General features: G+C 36.2%; 1 protein-coding gene across 5 annotated transcripts in view; it reads left to right on the top strand.

The window, feature by feature from the left end:
- CDH18 (cadherin 18) overlaps positions 1-21,763 on the top strand; it is a 605,364-nt gene that overhangs the window by 501,205 nt on the left and 82,396 nt on the right. For all 5 annotated transcript variants that reach the window (XM_059878702.1, XM_015459117.3, XM_015459116.3 and 2 more), the window contains 2 exon segments: positions 1,496-1,749; positions 16,147-16,283. In XM_059878702.1, the coding sequence (XP_059734685.1) occupies positions 1,496-1,749; positions 16,147-16,283 (391 nt within the window).

The following is a 21,763-nucleotide window of genomic DNA, read 5'->3' on the forward strand; positions in this document are numbered from 1 at the left end:
AGACTTTCAGCGTGATTAATCCTATAACTAAGCACATTTTGGATCACAGAACCTGTTATGTCCCTCATGTTTAACACTTTCAAATGTTTCAGTCATTACCTATAAAGGTACTTCCTCTTGGAAATACTACCTACTGACTCACACACTCTTGCTTCTAAGTCTGCATCCTTATTATTTTCATAACACTTGATGTTGATGTTTAGTTGCTAAGTCATGTCCTACTCTTTGCAACCCCATGAACTGTAGCCCATGAGGATCTGTGTCCATGGGTTTTTCCAGACAAGAATACTGGAGTAGGTTGCTGTTCATAATGCCTACAATGTCATATATCCCTAAGTGTCCAGTGCTATAAATGAATGTTTACTATTTTATATCCTATAATAGAACATATATTCTCTTGGACAAAACACCAAGATTGACCTAGTTCTTCATTATTGTATATGAAGTCAAATTCATGGCTCCTAATAAATATATTAATAGAAGATACATAAATATTATCTGGATTATTTTTTAAAGTAAGAAAAAATAACTAGAAAGATACAGAGAAACTATTAATGCCGATTCAAAGCTAAAAAGATAAACGGTATAAACAAGCAGAATACTACAATTGAAAAAACAAAGTGGATAAAAATATCATAATAAAGGAAATGAAAACCAAAATAAATATACAAAATGGTATTACAAGCAAAAAAAAGTAAATAATTACAATTAAAACTATAAAAGTGAACTTTAGAAGTGTGTATAAAACCTTTTGCTAAAATTTCAAGATAATGTTAATTGAAAGCTTAAAAATTTGTCAGATTTTAAAATAAGAAATCAAGTTTAAGACCAGCAAGGTAAAAATAATATGATGATAGATAAAAATCAATGGTACAAGATAGATTAAGTACAAAACAAACAAACAAAAAAGTACCTTTTCAATTTAGCAGATTGGTAGAAAACATTTCCGCATTGCTTCAGGAGCAAAGAATCCACCTGCGGTACAAAAGATGCGAGTTCCCTCACTGGGTTGGGGAGATCCCCTGGAGGTGGAAATGGCAACACACTCCAGTATTCTTACTGGGACAATCCCATGGACAGAGGAGCCTGGTGGGTTCCAGCCCATGGGGTCACAAAGAGTTGGACACAATTGAGAGACTGAACATCCACACAGCAAATATTTTAAAAAGTTAATGATTTAAGTCGAAGAGGAGATAGAAAAAAGTTGCTTGAAGAGATTCCCCAAAAAGCAATATTAGCTTGACTGCGGAAAATACTCTTTTGTCCCTAATTATCATCATATTTATGGCTGTGAAAAATCACTGTTGTTTCAGACTTGAGTTTCCATGATTTCTGCTGTAGATATTACTGCTAAGACAAACTTTATAGTTTGTTTATGAGTGGATAGATTGACCTAAACATATCCATGTTTGTTTGTTTCAAAAATGGAAAAGGGAATATTTGTTTGAAAAGTGATGGGAGTCATAACATTGGAAATCTTATTTTTTCCCCACAGCCACTGAACTATGAGAAAAAGAAGTCATATACCCTCAACATAGAAGGAGCCAATACACACCTTGATTTTCGCTTTTCTCACTTGGGTCCTTTTAAAGATGCTACCATGCTGAAGATCATTGTTGGGGATGTAGATGAACCACCACTATTTTCCATGCCTTCCTATGTCATGGAAGTCTATGAAAATGCCAAGATCGGGACAGTTGTTGGCACAGTTTTGGCCCAAGATCCTGACAGTGCTAATAGCTTAGTAAGGTATGGTATACTTTCTCCTTTTAGATATATAAAGATTTTATTGTCTCTGATAATAATTTTAAATGGATGAGTAATATTTAAAATGTTTATTTTCCATGTTATTTTCCATTAATGCAATTCAATCATAGTATCATCTGTTTCATTAACTGAGTAAATAACAGAGGGGTTTCTGTCAAATTTAGCAGACATGTAGCTATCTTTATGAATATATTGGCGACCGCACAGATGATTGTTTTTTCATTTGATAATAGATGGGGGCATTATTGACTGAAAAAATTTATAGAGAAATATTTCAGTACATATTAGAAACTCTTTGGTACCTTGGTAATAGGGAATATAAATACAGTGAAAAAAAGGTGAGCGTTTGGAAATAGCATTCATCTCTGAGTCTGTCCTTGTTCTGTCATAATGTGGTAAACCTTTGGGAAACTATCTACCCTTATTTCTAAAAGAAGAACACTAATATATATCTCTCAGAGTTATTATGATTGTTTATCAAGCAGTGTGCTCTAAGTTCCAAGACAAGCGGCCTGCACCTAATAGCCACTCAATAAATGCTGACTCGTCCAAGGCAGGTTCAGTTCAGTTCAGTTCATTTCAGTTCAGTTGCTCAGTCGTGCCCGACTCTCTGCAACCCCATGGACTGCAGCACACCAGGATTCCCTGCCCATCACCAACCTCTGGAACTTAAGGTGGGTTAGAGACTTACCTCTAATGACAGGAAAACCAATGTGAGAATTCTGGTGACCTGATTTACTAGCTGTGTAATCTTATACAGTCATTTAACCTCGCTAAATCTCAATATCAGGTAAATGAATAAGAAATAATAATGTTGCATGAATATGTTGACAGAAGTAAATTACATTGACAGAAAGTACTTAACACAGTAAGAGCTCACTAACATTACTGTGGCATGTCATGCATAGAGATAATTAAAGCTTTCCTTGCATAATCAGCAAGATTTGTATCTTAATTATGATAAAAATCAAAGAACTATGTAAATATATAAAAGTCTTTAGTTACCTTGTATATATACTCTTGGATAATTCTAAGGCCCTAGAAGGTCTGAAATCCTTAACAAATCGGTCTGCTTTTTCCCATCAAGGTTATATTCTCACTCTCTTTAGTTCTCATCCATTCTAACAAAAGCTAGTATGATAGTCTCCTCAGAATCTATGAAATCTATGTAAAGGGTTTCAATTTCCTGTTATATAAAAATGATTCTTTTTAAGTTTAAAAGAAATGACCAGAACACTCACACATGGAGAGAAACAATGTTCAGAGCACAAAGTTATGTATTTAATAATTCTGTTTCATCTGTGAATGTAGAAAAATCATCTTGTTAGTTGATAACCCTTCTGTCACACTGAGAACAAGAACTCAACATTGCTAGAAGCAGGATAGGCAAAGTATACAAAACAAAATGAAAGAACTCAGTTGTGAACATTAATCTTTAATTAAGTGTTACAAACAGAAGTTGATGTGCTTATTTGTTCAACCATAGGAAAACCCACTATGCTTCATCATTCCATAGAAGACCATATGCATTTCATAAGGAAAATGTGTCTTTAGAACTAACTACATTAAAAGCTAACATTATAAAGTGTGGAAGTGTTACTCACTTGCCTGACTCTTTACGACCCCATGGACTGTAGCGCACCAGGCTCCGCTGTCTATCAGATTCTCTAGGCAAAGCTACTGGAGTGGGTTCCCATTTCCTTCTCCAAGCATTATAAAGGATACTTAAAAATCAGTGGTCATTTACCTAAAGGAGCCAACACATTTTGAGAATAAAAATATTTCATGCTGTGAGTTTAATGTGAAAATATTTGATAAAGATGGGTAAGACTTTCTTTTTAAAACTAAAGCTTGATATCAATGATACATTCTATATTTGTAGTTAAAAGCAGCAGGAGGTACATGGAATTTAAAATGATATCTAAAGTACCATATCATATGCAAATATTACAATATTCCTCATGATAAAGAAATTAAACACACACACACACACACACACAGAGCAGCTTGAAGCCCAGTGGAGAGAGAGAATAAAGATCTAATACAAATGCAAGGAACAAGTGTGCCTGATATCTTCTAAAGGGAATGAGTTGAGGAAGACTGAATTGAGGTTCAAAACCCAGGCTAAGGATTAGACAGGTGAAGAATAGGGAAAATAACTGCAGTTTGCTGTGTACACAAGGAGCTTAGGCTGCCTGTGTGGGAATGGCAAATAATGAGGTTGTAAAAAGGAGCTCAAGAGAGATTGTACAAAGGCTTTGCACTAAGCTAATGTCTTGGAAATTCATCCTGACAGCAATGTCAGTGGGGGGAAAAGAGAAATCAGAGATGCATGAGTGAGTTTAATAAACAGAGTGATAGGAAAATGTACATTTCAAAATAAATAATGGATTTTTAAAATGTCAAAATGCTGTGAAGGGAGGAATGTATGTTCCCAAAAGATAGGCCAAAGAAGGAAACATTGAGGTCAGTGACAGACTTTCTCTCAGTGTTGCTTCTATATATCCCAATAAACAAACAAACAAACAAAAAACACTGATTCCACATAAAACAGTAGTCATCCAAGGGCAAAATCCCCGCTTTTGTTATTTAGTTACTAAGTCATGTCGAATCCAGTTCCTTTGAAACCCCAGGGACTGTAGCCCACTGGGCTTCTCTGCCAATGGGATTTCCCAGGCAAGAATACTGGAGATTGTTCCATTTCCTTCTCCAGGGGATCTTCCTGACCCAGGGGTGGAATCTGTGTCTCCTGCATTGGCAGGCGGATTCTTTATCACGGAGCCACCTGGGAATCCCCAAAGTACCCCCTACCTGGGGACATTTGGCAATGTCTGATGAAGTGTTTGGTTGTCACAACTGAGGGAAGAATATTATTCTCATTTGCAGGCAAAGGTCAGGGGTGGTCCTGAACATCTTACAACTCACAAGTGAGTCCCCACAACAAAGAATTTTCTGGTCCAGAATATGAATAGTGCTCAGGTCAAAAAACCCTCACACAGAATAAACCAAACTGGGTAGTATGGTGGTAAAATTGGGGTGCTAATTATACTCATGGCAAATGTTGAAAACTATTTTGGGGCAATGCATACCAGCATATGTGTTTTGCATATATGCATATTCATATGAATGTTTCAACATATGCATTTTATTTAGCAAAAATTATTTATATAATTCTTCCATTTATAGTGCTGTTTGCCTCTGTAGTTGCTCTATATTATTGAGGGCATGTAATTGAACACCAGGTATGTTACACACATATGCCCAGTTGTTGCTCTGCAAAAGTGATGGGTATATGTCTCTAAATGCCGATATTGAGAAGCACAGATCCATTAGAATGTACATTTTTCTTTCAGCTTTGTTTTGGTTAGACAACTAAAATGAATCCTTCCAAAGCTGTCTTAAAATAATCAGACTGCATAGCTGGTGTTTGGGGGCATAATTTACATAATATTTGTTCTTGATTTTAATAAAAATGTGTCATTCACATGGGCCTCTAGGTGCTAACAGGGAATAAAAAACAGAAAACATTAACAAATACAAAAGCAATCCTTATTCTTCTACCTTTCCCAGGGACCAAATGTTTGTACTAATTAAGGAAGTGCACACTGAAAAGATGTACCTTGCCTTGTGCCCTGAAATGCAATTAACTCCAAGTCTGTAGCATTGATAATGAAAGGGAGTTTTAGCCTTACAGGCATTTGTGAAAAGCTTCCTGACTTGTCTTTTGTATTTTCAATTTTCTAAACTATTAGTAAGATTCTTCAGATTTTTAAGAGCAGACCATGTCCCGCTTTTGTCTCTTTTATCTCAAAACAAGGATGTGCAATTTGCAGCAATATCACCATCAACTCTCTTAAAAATAAAAATCAGAACTGGGCTATTTACCAAAAGTGAAGAAACCTTTGTTTAAAAAGGCTGTGCTCACTTGCTGGTATATTGCAAATGGAATTCAGGAATTTCCTCAGTAGCTGCTGACATATGAGCACTCCTATGATGCATAAGAGAAGCTAGAGAGCTTTCTGGAAATGTGATCCTGCATCATGTGACTATTTATTGCTTGCTATCTGTGGGCCAGGGGGTTGTAATAACATGCCCCAAATTTTTATAACAAACCTAATGAGGCTTCACTGTTAGTCCCATTCTATAGTCAAGGTGCAGACAGGAAATTTGGCCAAGTTTACACAGTGATAAATTGTTGCTTCCTGACCTGCATATAGGTTTCTCAAGAGGCAGGTCAGGTGGTCTGGTATTCCCATTTCTTTCAGAATTTTCCACAGTTTATTGTGATCCACACAGTCAAAGGCTTTGGCATAGTCAATAAAGCAGAAATAGATGTTTTTCTGGAACTCTCTTGCTTTTTCCGTGATCCAGAGGATGTTGGCAATTTGATCTCTGGTTCCTCTGCCTTTTCTAAAACCAGCTTGAACATCTGGAAGTTCACAGTTCACGTATTGCTGAAGCCTGGCTTAGAGAATTTTCAGCGTTACTTTACTAGCATGTGAGATGAGTGCAATTGTGCGGTAGTTTGAGCATTCTTTGGCATTGCCCTGGGTGTTCTTTGAAAGGAATGATGCTAAAGCTGAAACTCCAGTACTTTCGCCACCTCATGCGAAGAGCTGACTCATTGGAAAAGACTCTGATGATGGGAGGGATTGGGAGCAGGAGGAAAAGGGGACGACAGAGGATGAGATGGCTGGATGGCATCACTGACTCTATGGATGTGAGTTTGAGTGAACTCCAGGAGTTGGTGATGGACAGGGAGGCCTGGCGTGCTGCGATTCATGGGGTCGCAAAGAGTAGGATATGACTGAGTGACTGAAATGAACTGAACTGACATAGTGATAAAGTGGCAGATCCAAAATTTAAATTCAATTTTGCTTCACTAAAAAACCCTTGTTTTTTAAAAGCCCCGAACTGCTTCTCATGTATTTCAAACAATAACAGTGTAAATTGCATTATAGAAGTCAAATGTCATATAGTTGGAAACGAATGTTTTGTGTTCAGATGTGTTTCATACTCTGGAGAAAAGATATGCTGAAAAGAGTTCCATTTCTAATTCTAGCATCTCCTGAAAAAAACTTTTTAATTTTAGAGTTTCTCCATATTGTAAAATCAAAAACATATAACTTGATTTACTGCAACATAAAGAAAATTACTAAAGTCCTCAATCAATGATTCTTATCCAGTGAAGAGCTTTAGTGTGAATTTATATGAGTAAATCTGCCCTTTTCTACTCTGATTTATAATCTGAATTTATCTATATATTTACTTATTGGTAATATTTTAATATTTTCTTTGTGTAATAACTTTAAGCCATTAGAAGGAAATATTAAATATCTTGTGTAACTGTTTTAAATGCTTAGCATAACATTATTTAGGAAACAATAGCCAATTTATATGCTAAAATAAGAAATAAAATTGTGATCAGGTTTGGAAATAGCTGTCAAATTAAAAAAAAATCTGTCTAAAATATCTTTAGGAAAAGAATAGTTGCAGAGCATTAGGAGTGTTTACTTAGTTGATTTTGAGTTTAATTGTAGCCTCAGAGAACAAATGCTTGAAGGATGTTCACTGCGTCCTTATTAGAGTACTTAATTTCTTACACATTCCTGAGATTTTCATATAGCTTATGATGAGATGTCAGTTAGAAATACCTCTTTAAATTAACAAAAGAGAGAGAGAGAGGGATTTCAAAATGATGACAAGGTCATACAGCAAACTTGAAAAAGAAACTAAAAATTGGATTAAAAAATTTGAATATAGGACTCAAACTTCTGAAAAGAAGGCAAAGATACTCAGAAAATGTGTTTCAAAATATACTCATATTAAAGTGAGTTTTTATTCTATAGATCAAATCTATTTATAAAAATTTAGTGAAAGTCAATATTGTAATTAAGCCTTTAATAGAAACTCTTAATATACCCTCATAAAAGCTGTCATAGTTTTCTGATACAAAGGAGATAACTCATTAAGGATATTTCATGCAAACTGTGTGCAGATAGAAAGCATGCTTCCATTAAGACTGGAAGTGTTTGTCTTTGACTCCTGTTTTGTGATTCAACACATTACGTATAGCCAAGTAGGTACATTTAGAGAGACCAATACCTTTACTCTTAAATGACATGACTATGGCATTTGCAAATGTAAAGGGACCTAAAGATGTCCAAGACAAATCTGTTCTTATAGAGATGAAGAGATCGTAGACTAATATGGCTGGGAAATCAGCGCCCGGTCACACAACTGACAACTCATAGAGACTGGATAAAATGAGGTCTCTTCTACCATGCTTCAATAAAGACACAGAAGATCTCTGAACATTTTTAAATTCGGGGCTCAGATTTACCAAAGAGTTTAGCATGTGGTGTTAACCACTCCCGATCAGAGTCCTGACACCAGAAGGAGAATCTAAGTTCCGGTTGGGCATGTACAATTAATTTAGCTCTGGAATGAATACCTAAATCCTTGCTTGCTAAGTTGCTTCAGTCGTGTCCGACTCTGTGTGACACCATAGACGGCAGCCCACGAGGCTCCCCCATCCCTGGGATTCTCCAGGCAAGAACACTAGAGTGGGTTGCCATTTCCTTCTCCAATGCATGAAAGTGAAAAGTGAAAAGGAAGTCGCTCAGTCGTGTCCGGCTTTTAGCGACCACATGGACTGCAGCCTACCAGGTTCCTCTGTCCATGGGATTTTCCAGGCAAGAGTACTGGAGTGGGTTGCCATTGCCTTCTCCAAAATCCTTGCTTAGTGATGTCTATTAGTCTACTGACTGGAGACTAAAACATTGAAATAGCTTTCATGTGAATTTTACAAAGAAAGAAGACAATGCTTAAAATGGTGCCAGAGCATTTCCAGAACTCAAGATTACTGGAATTTTTAAAATCTTAGTTACTTAAGGGCATAAATAACAGATGGAAACTTATTTTTTGTGCAGAGATTTCTAGGTGCTGTTGTTTTGTTGGATCAAGGTTTCAGTACAGGAAGTTAAAAAGCTTTCTAAAATATCTATGTGCTATATGTGCTGCCCATTTTATTAAGCACAGTACATTATCAAGTGACAAATGATCCTTATGTTCTATTTTTTTCTTTTGGAAAGATTATTTTCTGGATGCGTGACTTGTGGAATAAATTGCATCCCCAAAGTGAGCTAAGGGAATCTGAGCTATACTGCAGATGTGTGACCTTTTGTTAAATTAAAGATGAGGCCAAGCTGCTGTAATATCCTACAGGGTGTATATTGATTACACTTTATCCCATCTATTGATCATGGTCAGTAAAATTTATGAAAACAGCTGTTTGGGAGGGAAGATCTCAAGTATATTAGCGTCACCACTCACATTCTGTATGTACAAGTATCAGAAGTATGACAATGGAAAGGCATCTTCTATTATTTTATCCAGCTAATGTTTCTTCAAATACATCACTGTAAAAATAGATTTCCATTACACAAGTTTTAAATTAATTTTTATGGTGAAATGGATAGACTGTAATAAAGATAATAAGTGCCTCTGAGGACTGAAATTTTGTTATTGAAGTGAAAAATAACTTTTCTAATGTACTTTAACATGATTAATAATTATTTTGAATCTATGCCTATATAGTCAAATGGAAATTGAGCACCAAATGATGAACTCGGTAATTTGTTTCAAGTAGCTTCTGTTGAAGAAAATTCTTGAACAAAGGCAATCATTATTGAGATTGACTGCTACCTATGGCCAAAACTTGTTTGCCTATTTGTTTGCCCAGAAATTCTACTTTTAAGAATAAAACTTTATCATATGTCAATGCAATGTACTTTCTTTCCACTTTGCTCATCACATTAAAATATGTTTACTAGAAATATGAAGGTGCATATATTGAATGGCAGAACAGAGAGTAGTTGTAGGAATAAAAATGATAACCTAGGTTTATAAACACATACAACTTTGCAAGTGTTAAACGAACCCATTTCTCAGCCAACATGAAATTAGACATGGATTGAATATGGAATTGAACAGTTAAAGCACTCTAAGGAACTACTGAACAAATCTGAGATAGCACAAACTTAATTGCACTTCCTCTGGTCTATAGCCAGGGGATCACCAATCCCTCAGAGGCAACATCCAGTTGATCATTGATCATATAACTTCCTAAGTAGCACTTAGCATAGAGATGATCCTGATACCTAGTTCATGAAGGATACAGTGAACTTATAGTGGTGGTTGAGTTATAATATGATTTGGAGAAGGAAATGGCAACCTACTCCAGTATTCTTGCCTGGAGAATCCTATGGACAGAGGAGCCTAGGAGACTACAGTCTATGGCATCGCAAGAGTTGGACATGACTGAGTGACTAAGCACACATATACAATCATATCAAGCTTCCAGGATGGCGCTAATGGTAAAGAACTCTCCTGCCAACGCAGGAGACAAAAGAAACACAGGTTCAATCCCTGGGTCGGGAAGATCCCCTGAAGGAGGAATTGTAACCCACTCGATTATTCTTGCCTGGAGAATTCCCTTGGCAGAGGAGCCTGGAGGGCTACAGTCCACAGTGTTGCAAAAAGTCAGCAGGACTGAAGTGACTTAGCACACACACATGCAATGCACCCCACTCCAGTACTCTTGCCTGGAAAATCACATGGACGGAGGAACCTGGTAGGCTGCAGTTCATAGGTCGCTAAGAGTCGGACATGACTGAGCGACTTCACTTTCACTTTTCACTTTCATGCATTGGAGAAAGAAATGGCAACCCACTCCAGTGTTCTTGCCTGGAGAATCCCAGGGACGGTGGAGCCTGGCGGGCTGCCATCTAGGGGGTCGCACAGAGTCGGACACGACTGAAGCGACTTAGCAGCAGCAGCAGCATGCAGTCATCATATCAGAGTAGCCCTTGAAACTGCCTAAACATTTCCTCCCTAACTAACTCCCAAATGAACAGCCATGCTGTTTTTGCTACGTATACCTGTGGATTTGCCCAAAGTGTCAGCTAGACGTACCACAAACTGCATTTTTCTTAAATTCAAACTGAAGTCTAAAAAAAGTGACTGATTAAAAAAAAAACCATACTTGTATTACATTTTACAATTAGTTCCAGAACTATAAGCTAAATAAAATACTGTAAAAAGTGTACATTTGCCATTTTTGACAGTGTTTAGATATCCCTCAATGAAAGAGAGGTGTAAACTAAGCACAGGCTGTGAAAAATAAAGTCTATTCTGAAATTATTCTGACAAATTTCAAGCATAATTGGAGAATATGTATAAAGGGTAGTATTAGGAATCTGTGTCTCTGACATTGGTAGGTACTGACAAGCAGATTTGTGACCACTGAGCCACCTGGGAAGCTTATTCATTCTCTTAGCACTACTCAGTGCCATTTTAACACATATGCTAGATCCATTTTAGAAACAAATTTCCATAAAATTCATATTTACATTGTGTACGAATCGAGGCCAGAATCTACAGATTGTTAACCACTGAGGAAAAGACTGTAGATGTACCTCTTTGATATCTGAAAATGGGCCTCCCAGGTGGCCCTAGTGGTCAAGAATGTGCCACAGGAGATGTGGATTTGATCCCTGGGTCAGGAAGATCCCCTGGATAAGGAAATGGCAACTACTCCAGTATTCTTGCCTGGAAAATACTATGGGACAAAAGAGCCTGGCGGGCTACAGTACATGGGGTCACAAGATTGGGACATGACTGAATGACTAAACCACCACTATATCTGAAAACTGGGAAATTTGTTTTGGGTAAGTCCCCTTGTCATTTTTCTCAACTCTATTTATCTTCAAGAACCAACCTATGCAGAAATGCACTGGGAGTTGAATTTTCCCCACCAACCACCTCTAATCTATCTCTTAAGCATTCTCTCATTAATTTATTTGATGACACTACTGAATCAATACTCATTCCTTACCCAAGAATATTTTGTTTTAAAGTAAGTTCTTACTTCTAGTGTAACACTGTGTAAGGTGAAAGTGAAAGTCACTCAGTTGTGTCTGACTCTTTGTAACCCCATGGGCCTTGGAATTCTCCAGGCCAGAATACTGGAGTGGGTAACCTTTCCCTATCTTCCCAACCCAGGGATCGAACCCAGGTCTCCCATATTGCAGGTGGATTCTTTATCAGCTGAGATACAAGGGAACCCCAAGAATACTGGAATGGGTAGCTATCACTTCTCCAGATAATCTTCCCTTCCAAGGAATCACACCAGGGTCTCCTGCAATGCAGGCAGATTCTTTACCAACTGGGCTATCAGGGAAGCAAAAAAAATCTCAAAATTCTAATCCCTCAGGTTTTATGAAAGTGAAAGTGTTAGTCACTCAATCACATCTGAGTCACTTCATAATTTTAAATGATTAACATTGAATGATTCCACTTATAACACTCCAAAATAATTTTGCATAGTTCTTTTCTGTCACATTTCTGTTTTCCCTTTTCTGCCTTTTTATCACTATGGCTGGGTAGAAACATAAGGGTAGTTAAGCAGAACTATTTAGCTCTACTTGAGTCAAAATTCAACTGCAACCCCATGAATAAGATTCTTTGGCTCCAAGCACCTGTCTGAGGTCTAGCCTGTATGTTGTAGATTTCCAAGAGAATTAGGTCACATAGAAAATCAAGAAGTAAATACCATAAGTCTGGATTCATGCCTCGTATTATACCTACCATTTAAGCGTAGGTAAGCTATTTTTTTTTTAATTTCAGATAAAAATGTATTTATCCTAAAAGTGTTTAGCCACTATTTCTAGTACTTATTTTTAGTAAGCTCTGTGTAAAGAGCCTAAAAGAGAGGAGATTGTTCTGATAAAGGAACTACATATTTTCAGAGTCTTAATTCACCTTATAAGCAGAAGAAAACACATTTTCTTCCAGACTGACAGTTTTAAAGTGATCACATTTCTAAAATGGGGCTTGTCCTGCTATATTTCATAGAGGTGTATTGATAACAATGCAATCTGAACTTTGCTGATAGTTGCTGCAGGAAACGTTGAGGTTGAATAATACTTTCAATTTCAGGTCCAACTTTCAAATCCAGTAGCTGTTGTTCTTAAAGTAAACCAAAATGGAAAATTTCTTGAAGACAGGTTACTTTGGATGATGTAATAACCAGATTGCCAACTGATTACATTTTAAGGATGTTATTCTTTTCATGTGACAAGATTGCTCACATCTCCTTAGCAATTCAGCCTTCATCCTCATTCATCCTTGATATCAGGCCTCTGGGGAAGGATATTATGAGAAGATATTTTTGTGATATAATCTTAAGTCAAAAGAAGGTAAATCAGTGTCAACATGCCATGGCCTAATGCTTTGGGAAAACCCAGTGATATCTCTCTTAACCACTTTTCTATGGAGTCTGGATCTAATGTTTCTTTCAATCAGATTTCTTTTATACCTTTATATTTTCATGTTTAAATGATTTTGCATGTTGAATTTCCTTTAAGTAACAGAATTTCTATTAGAACCACCAATGCCCAAAATGGCCAATTCCTTGTCTTGATCATACAGTTCCAAGTGATTTATTCTGTTATTTTCTGATGTTATTTTCATTTAGTGAGCTCCTAGATTTCTTGGGATGTTCTATAGCCTGGGTCTCTGTGGTACTGTCTTCTACCATGTTTATGCATTTATGTCCATAGGTTTTTATGATGTTTATACCTTAGAAATACGTTTTAGGTACCCTGTTAAAAGAGTATGCCTGTGCTAGGCATGGGTTGTATTTCAATTATACTCTGTTCTAGAAAGTATGACAAATTTTGTAATATTTCCATTACCACAATTGCCTATCTTTTGATATTTTCTTCATGTTAAAATGGAAGGAGTTTCTCTGTTTCTTTCAATAGAAATCCCTATATTTGTGGCCTGGAACCCAGTCTGTTCACCTTCTCATGAATTTCATCTTTTTAGATATTCCCCTCGTTACAAATTGTCATTCTTTTCAGCAAAGACAGTACTTAATATTTCCTGTATCATAAAATATTAATTTTTTGAACCCTCTTCTCTGATGACATAAGACACCATTTTTTATATCTTCACTTCAGGTAATGGTATCCAATAAACTGTGAAGACTCATGGGCTCCATGGATTTACATTCAATAGACTTTTGAATCCACCACAGTAAAACTTCCATGCTTTCATATTTTATTGAAATTACTCTTTTCAAGTTAACCAGGGATGTCCATCCTGCCAAATCCAGTTCAGCCTTTATATTCCAATTTAACTTCTTGATAGAAGTAGACAGCTCTTCTGTCCACTTAGAACCCTCCTATCTAAGAGTACATCCTTACTCTCCCAGTTTTCCTTCTCTCCAGGGCTGTTCTCCTTTCTCTGACACCTTCTCCTATTCAGAGACTGGACTCCTTAGACTCAAAAGACTGGGAATTTTACTGCTCAGTCTTTTACTTCCTGTTTTCCTTACAATTCTCTCCCAGATGAGATTGTTCCCATTACCTTACATTTAGACTGATCTAACTAACTCAAGTTTGTATTTTCTGTTTATTTAGAAAGCATATTTGAACTCTACAACCATTTCTAATTTTCTAGTTTTTATTCCACATTTATTTTTTGGCATCTCAGACATAACATTGCAAAATCATTGATTTCTCCCACTCTTTTTTTCCCAACGGGAATTTTTTCTCCTAACTCTTTATCCCGTGCTATGAACAGGCTTATCAATTACATGCTGGGTCAAATACAAAGAAACAACACAAAAATTGAGTCATTTGTAATTTCTTCCTTATACTGATACCACTCCAACAGAAAGCTGTATAGTTTGTAGCCAGCTTATAGTACTATTTCATGTATTGTTCCATTTCCTTCTATTTTTTCACATTTGTCCATGATGACATCATTTCTTTTCTGAATTTTGTTAAAATATTCCACAGTCTGATTCAAAGTAACCACTATAATTTTTCCAGAATCTAAATAAATCTATGTCCTTTGTTTGGAATGTTTTCCCATTTCTTTCATTAAAAAAAAAAAAATTAAAGACAACGCCTTTCATATGCTACAGGGCTTGCTTGTCCTAATGCCCTAGCCATCCACTTCCATTCTGCCAGTTACATTAAAGCATCTATTTGTTTTTCAACCAAGTCAAGCTTTTTCTTCATTTTGATCTTTGACTTTAGTCTGTTATATCCAAGTCTTTTTCCCCTTGTACTTTTCACATAGTAGTTCATCTTTTTTCTCTTCAGGTGTTGATGAAATGTCACTTAAGCTAACATGGATATGAGAGGGAAGATGTATTAGAGGTTTAAGGAGAAGAAAGCATTCTCTCCTTAAATCTATTTAGGAATAGTTTGGAACATTTCGAGAACATATGATGATTGTTGACTATATTTTGTATTCGTATTTATGTTAATTAAATATTGCTGAATAATGTAAAACCTCCAAATTCAATGCTATAGAAAAATGTCATGGATAACCACATTGTATGTATCTGTGAGTTAACTGAGGATTGGCTGAACTTGGCTGGCTTCTGTTTGCCAACTGTGCTACCTCCAGGACATTCAATCCTGCAGCTGCTCATTTATTAGGTAGCTCTGCTCTAGGAGGGAACCTGACAGCTCTGCCTGTGGGGTTCACCTTTCTTCTGGGGACCAGTAGACTAGTCCTGGCATGTTCTTCTTATGGCAGTGGCAGAGCGTAAGAGGAAACCTAGACCCAGCTGTGGAATAGGACACCATCACTTTCAACTCATTCTATTGCCCAAGTTAGCTGGAGGCCAAACCTAAGGGAAGAGAACCCTGCAAAATTACATGAATTAGTGAGGGAAGAAGATTTGTGGCTGGTAATGCAACCTACTTCCTGTTTATTTATTTTATCATTATTTGACTAAAAAAAGGTGCTAGGTGATGTGGACATGATGGTTATTAATCAAAATGTTTTGGTTTTTATTTTGTATATATCTTCAAACTTCAGCTATGATGAAATTATAAGATAAATTAATCCCCGACATGTTATCCTAAAAAAAAAAAAAAAAGTACATACAGCAATTAGAAGTTTTATTAAAGGTTCATTTTTTTTTCCAATGTACTATGAACTTCACAGAGACAGGGTTTTTTTTTTTTTCTTTTTTAAATCTTTCCCTTATTAATTACTGCAGTTTTGCCGTCTACTACCTCCTATTCTACTCATGGAGTTTAAAGTTTTACTTTTTAACTTTTTGAATTAGTAATTAAATTGAATATTAAGTAAGGACAGACAGGAAAATAATTAATATTAGTCTATGCAAATATAAAATGGACAGGCAAAATGGAGGGCCATATACAGAAAGTAAAAATTCATATTTCAATATTTGAGTATAATAGATTTAATACCCCCCTTGGTTCAGTTTTCTTTATCATAGCACCAGGTAAAAGATTTATCCTTGTTTTGTCTTGTTTTTTCCTTTAGATACTTCATTGACTACAATGCTGAAGATGATAGATTTTTTAACATTGATGCCAACACTGGAACCATTAAGACTACCAAGGTTCTTGATAGAGAAGAAACTCCATGGTACAACATCACAGTTGCTGCTTCAGAAAATGGTAAACTTCTTTATTTTATGTACCATAGAAAAGATGTCACTTAAACATGAAGATTTATGCTGAGATTTTCTCCAGAGCAGGGCTTTCATGATTAGTAAATCTTATATCTTTTCCTTTACTATAATCTCTGCATAGTGGTAGAAAATTGATATCACAGAGTGCTTAGTCTGTATCACTTAGTCAAAATATCTAATTCTCTTCTTAATTGTGAGACTTGTTTTCTCCTGTGCTTATGCCTTACTTAAGTAGAAGAATGCTTCATATACAGTGAAGCAGTTAGGAAAATAAAGAGAAGAAAAGAAAATTTAACATTTTACTTGAATGACTTTATTGATACAACACCTTTCTTCAAGCTTCAATTGACTCTTAGAAATTTTACAGTAAAGGAATAACTCTTGGTATTTCAACAAGCAGGTCTAAGTCATTTTTAAAAAATGTACAGCACCATACAACTGAGGAAGGCCATTGTTTGATCCTCATCCAGAACATTGCATTGTGCTAAATAACCACATTTTTAAAAAAGTATAAATATCAACAATTATCTCAAAGTTCAAAAAGATGTGCATAAATGTCTTCAAATTAAATTAGAATAAAGCTCTAGGAAAATGGATCTGCTATCAAAAATATGAAGTATGTATTGACATGTTGAGAAAGAATTCAAAGGTATAAACTGACCCAAGTTTACTATTACACATGAAATATCAAAGTGAAAGCATTAGTTGATCCATCATGTCTGACTTTTTGTGACCCCATGGACTATAGCTCCGCAGACTCCTCAGTCCAAGGAATTTTCCAAGAGAGAATACTGGAGAAGGGGATGTCATTCCCTTCTCCAGGGGATCTTCCTGACCCAGTGATTGAAACTGCATCTCCTGAATTGTAGAGAGTCTCCTGTATTTCAGGCAGATTCTTTACCATCTGAGCCACCAGGGAAGCCCTGTATTGTATATATCATATGTATGTGTGTGCATTCAGTCGTGTCTGACTCTTTGTGACCCCATGAACTGTAGCCTGCCAGGTGCCTCTCCATGGGATTTCCCAAGCAAGAATACTGAAGTGGATTGTCCTTTCCTTCTCTGGAGATCATCTCGACACACGGATCAAACCTGCGTCTGTGGCATATCCTGCACTGGCAGGTGGTTTCTTCATGACTAGCGACACCTAAGAAGCCTAACTTTCAATGCCTTTTAAAAGATTTCAATATATTCATAAGAGAACTATAAATATTAAAATTTAGGAATACTTCGTATTGGAAAATCGTATACAGTTCAGTTCAGTCACTCAGCTATGTGTGACTCTTTGCGACCCCATGGACTGCAGCATGCCAGGCCTCCCTGTCCATCACCAACTCCCAGAGTTTACACAAACTCATGTCCATCAAGTCGGTGATGCCATCCAACCATCTCATCCTATGTTGTCCACTTCTCCTCCTGCCTTCAATCTTTCCCAGCATCAAGGTCTTTTCAAATAAGTCAACTCTTTGCATCAGGTGCCCAAAGTATTGGAGTTTCAGCTTCAACATCAGTCCTTCCAATCAGCACTTAGGACTGATCTCCTTTAGGATGGACTGGTTGGATCTCCTTGCCGTCCAAGGGAGTCTCAAGAGTCTTCTCCAACACCACAGTTAAAAAGCATCAATTCTTCGGCGCTCAGCTTTCTTTATAGTCCAACTCTCACGACTACTGGAAAAACCATAGCCTTGACTAGATGGACCTTTGTTGGCAAAGCAATGTCTCTGCTTTTTTAATATGCTGTTCTGAGGAGTAAGAGTCTTTTAATTTCATGCCTGCAGTCGCCATCTGCACTGATTTTGGAGCCTAAAAAAATAAAGTCTGTCACTGTTTCCCCATTTATTTGCCATGAAGTGATGCAACTGGATGCCATGATCTTAGTTTTCTGAACGTTGAGTTTTAAGCCAACTCTTGCACTCTTCTCTTTCACTTTCATCAAGAGGCTCTTTAGTTCTTTGTTTTCTGCCATAGGGGTGGTGTCATCTGCATATCTGAGGTTACTGATATTTCTCCCGGCAATCTTGATTCCATCTTGTGCTTCATGCAGTACAGCGTTTCTCATGATGTACTCTGCATACAAATTAAATAAGCACAGTGACAATATACAGCCTTGACATACTCCTTTTCATATTCGGAACCAGTTTATTGTTCCATGTCCAGTTCTAACTGTTGCTTCCTGACCTGCATACAGATTTCTGAAGAGCCATGTCAGGTGTTCTGGTATTCCCATCTCTTTCAGAATTTTCTACAGTGTATTGTGATCCACACAGTCAAAGGCTTTGGCATAGTCAATAAAGCAGAAGTAGATGTTTTTTTGGAACTCTCATATAAAATGAAATTATACTCTTTCTTCTGCCCTCAGAAAATATAAGAAATTTTACAAAATATTCAAGTTTCATTTAGAAATACTTTACATACCATATGATTTACCTTTTTATAGTGTATACTCTATGACTATTAGTATATTCAGTTATCCATCAGTTGTCACAATGGATTTTAGAATGCATTGACTAATTCAGAAAGAAATCCTGTGTCCTTAGTCATCATGCTCTAATCCCTCTTGCCCATGCCTCAATCCAAGGAGCCACCATTCTAGCATCTGTTTTTATAGATGTCTTTTCTGTTTAGGCTGCTGTAACAGTATGTCATAAACCTAGTTCTTAAACAGCAAACATTTATTTCTCACAATTCTGGAGGCTGGAAGTCCAAGATCAAGGGGCCAACAGATTTGGTGCCTGGTGAGAACACACTTTCTGTCTTCTGGTGGTGTACTCACATGCTGCAAGAGCAAGGGATCTCTCTGCGATCTCTTTTATAAGGGATCTAATCTCCCTCATGAGTGTTTCACTCTGAATTTAGGGAGGGGGGCGGGAAACATTCAGTCTACAGCAATAGTTTTTCCTTTAATTGGCATCTAGTATAAAACAATCATATAACATGTAGTTCTTTGTGACTGGCTTATTTCACTTATTGCATTATTTTCAAAGTTCATTTACATTGTATGTATCAGTGTTTCATTCTTCCTTACTGGTAAAAAGCTTTCCTTTATTTGAATATACTGGATTTTATGTATCCATTCACCACTTGATAGACATTTGGGTTGTTTCCACTTTTTGCCTAATTTGAAGAATGTTGTCATAAGCATTGATATGGATGTTTTTGTGTGAATGACTTTTCATTTCTCTTGGGTATTTCCCTAAGAGTGGGACTGCAGAGTCATATAGAAACTATGTTTAAATCTTTGATGAATTGCCAGACTGTTTTCCAAAGTGACTACATTTTACATTCACAGCGGCACTATATGAGTGTCCTAGTTAGTCTATATTGTTACCAATATTTAATATTCCATACTTTTTTGATCATGATCATTCTATTAGATGTGAGGTGATAGCTCATTGTTGGTTTATGCACTTGTATAATGTCTTGTATCACAAAACAGTAAAGCTGCTCCAGCCTTTTCTATTCTACCTGATTTTTCATGTGTTCATCTCAAAAATCAACTCAAGTGGTTTCCATTTAGATCATTTTTTCAATATAGCATTTCTCTTTGAAAATAAGGATTTGCTAATTACTTTTAAATGAGCATTATAAATAATACATAAGTGGATTCATTTGTTATCATTCTGGTTAATTTTCATTTTCAAAATGGCCAGAATAGTTCTAGAATTGCATGTGCTTACTTACCAAGAACAATAAAATAACTGCCATATGATAAAGCCTCATTTAAAATTAGTTTTAAAAATAAAGGAATAAATGGATTGATAAATTGAAGCAGATGCGATGGAGATATTGAAAAGTTTCCAAAAGTATTGTATAGTTATTCTTGCGATCAGGCTCCATGTATAGATGATGGAAGGGGAGAATCCCTGGAGAGAATACTTGCTTGTCAGAAACAATAAGGACTTATTTTAGAATAACATCAAATTCAACTCCAGAGGTATTTTGATCAGAAACTTTACTTTCGTTCACTTAAATCTCATCTCAACCCATATAATATTTGCATCAAGGCAAAACTACTTTGTAAATACACATGAGTTCAAATGTATCATAAAAAGTATATTATTTGCGATCATTACCAAATGAAACCAAAGGAAATGTTAATTTTTACTAAAGTAGCATCTTAGGTATGTACTTTCTTTCTTTCTTTTTTTTTTTTTTTTTACTAATTGGTAGGTTTCATATGGGAAATGAGTTAATACACATCTACTAAGTAAAACAGTACAGTAAATCATAATATCATAAATTTTATAGTTGGTAATAAAGAAGCCTTAGAGACACCTCAATGAGCATTACTAAAATATAATTTAATCCTAATCATAAACAGGTATGTAGAAAGAATGGGCCCTAGTTAAGATTTTATAGCTATACTGGGAGACTGTATTTAGAAAAGTGCACACTCACTCACTGATGGCTCGGCCTAAGTGCCTATTAAATAGAGTTGAGAGCTCTTCAACATACAATTGTTTGTAAGCATTAACAGGAGCGATGTCAGAAAAGTATTTTATGGTATATTTCATATTGGATACTTTTTCAACAGGACATTTTAAAAGGCTGTACTTTTTGTTAGTGCATTTTAGGTTTAGCAAAATTCAGAGAAATGGACAACAATTTCCTATGTATCTTTTGCACCTATACATGCTTAGCTTCCTCCACTATCAATATCCCCCACCAGAGTGATGCATTTGTTACAACTGATGAGCCTGCACTGACACATCATAATCAACCAATGTCTACAGTTTGTTGTAGGGTTAACTCTTATTATTCTATGGTTTTGGACAAATGCATAATGGCACATACCCACTAACATAATATCATATAGAATGTTTTGCCTGCACTGCAATGTTCTGTGCTCCATCTGTTCATCTCTCCGCATCTCTACCCCTGGTAACCACCTATCTTTTTATTGACTCCATAGTTTTGCCTTTTCTAGAACATTATATAGTTGGAATCATATGGTACGTGGACTTTTAGGTTGGCTTCTTTCACTTAGTAATATAGATTGAAGTCTGTTCAAATCTTCCATGTCTGTTCCAGTTTTGATAATGCATTTCTTTTTGCACTCAGTAATATGAAATTGTCAGCCTGCACCAGTTTGTTTACCCATTATCTACGGAAGAACATCTTGGTCGTCTCCAAGTTTTGGCAATGATGAAATAATGCTGCTATAACTATACATGTGTAGGTTTTTGGGTGGACAGATGTTTTCAGCTCCTTTGGGTAAATACCAAACTTTGCAATCCCTGGATCATATGGTTAGAGTATGTTTAATTTTATAAGAAATTAATAATGTCTTTTGAAGTGCCTGTGCCATTTTGAATACCCACCAGGTATGAATGAATAGGAGTTCCCATTGTTCCACATTCTAACTAGCATTTGCTGGTGTCATTATTCCCTGGATTAGCACCACTCCAATAGATACATATTGGCATATTGTTTTAACTTGCATTTTTTCTGATGTTATATATGTGG

Source organism: Bos taurus, chromosome 20 (assembly GCF_002263795.3).
Source record: "Bos taurus isolate L1 Dominette 01449 registration number 42190680 breed Hereford chromosome 20, ARS-UCD2.0, whole genome shotgun sequence".
Taxonomy (NCBI): domain Eukaryota; kingdom Metazoa; phylum Chordata; class Mammalia; order Artiodactyla; family Bovidae; genus Bos; species Bos taurus.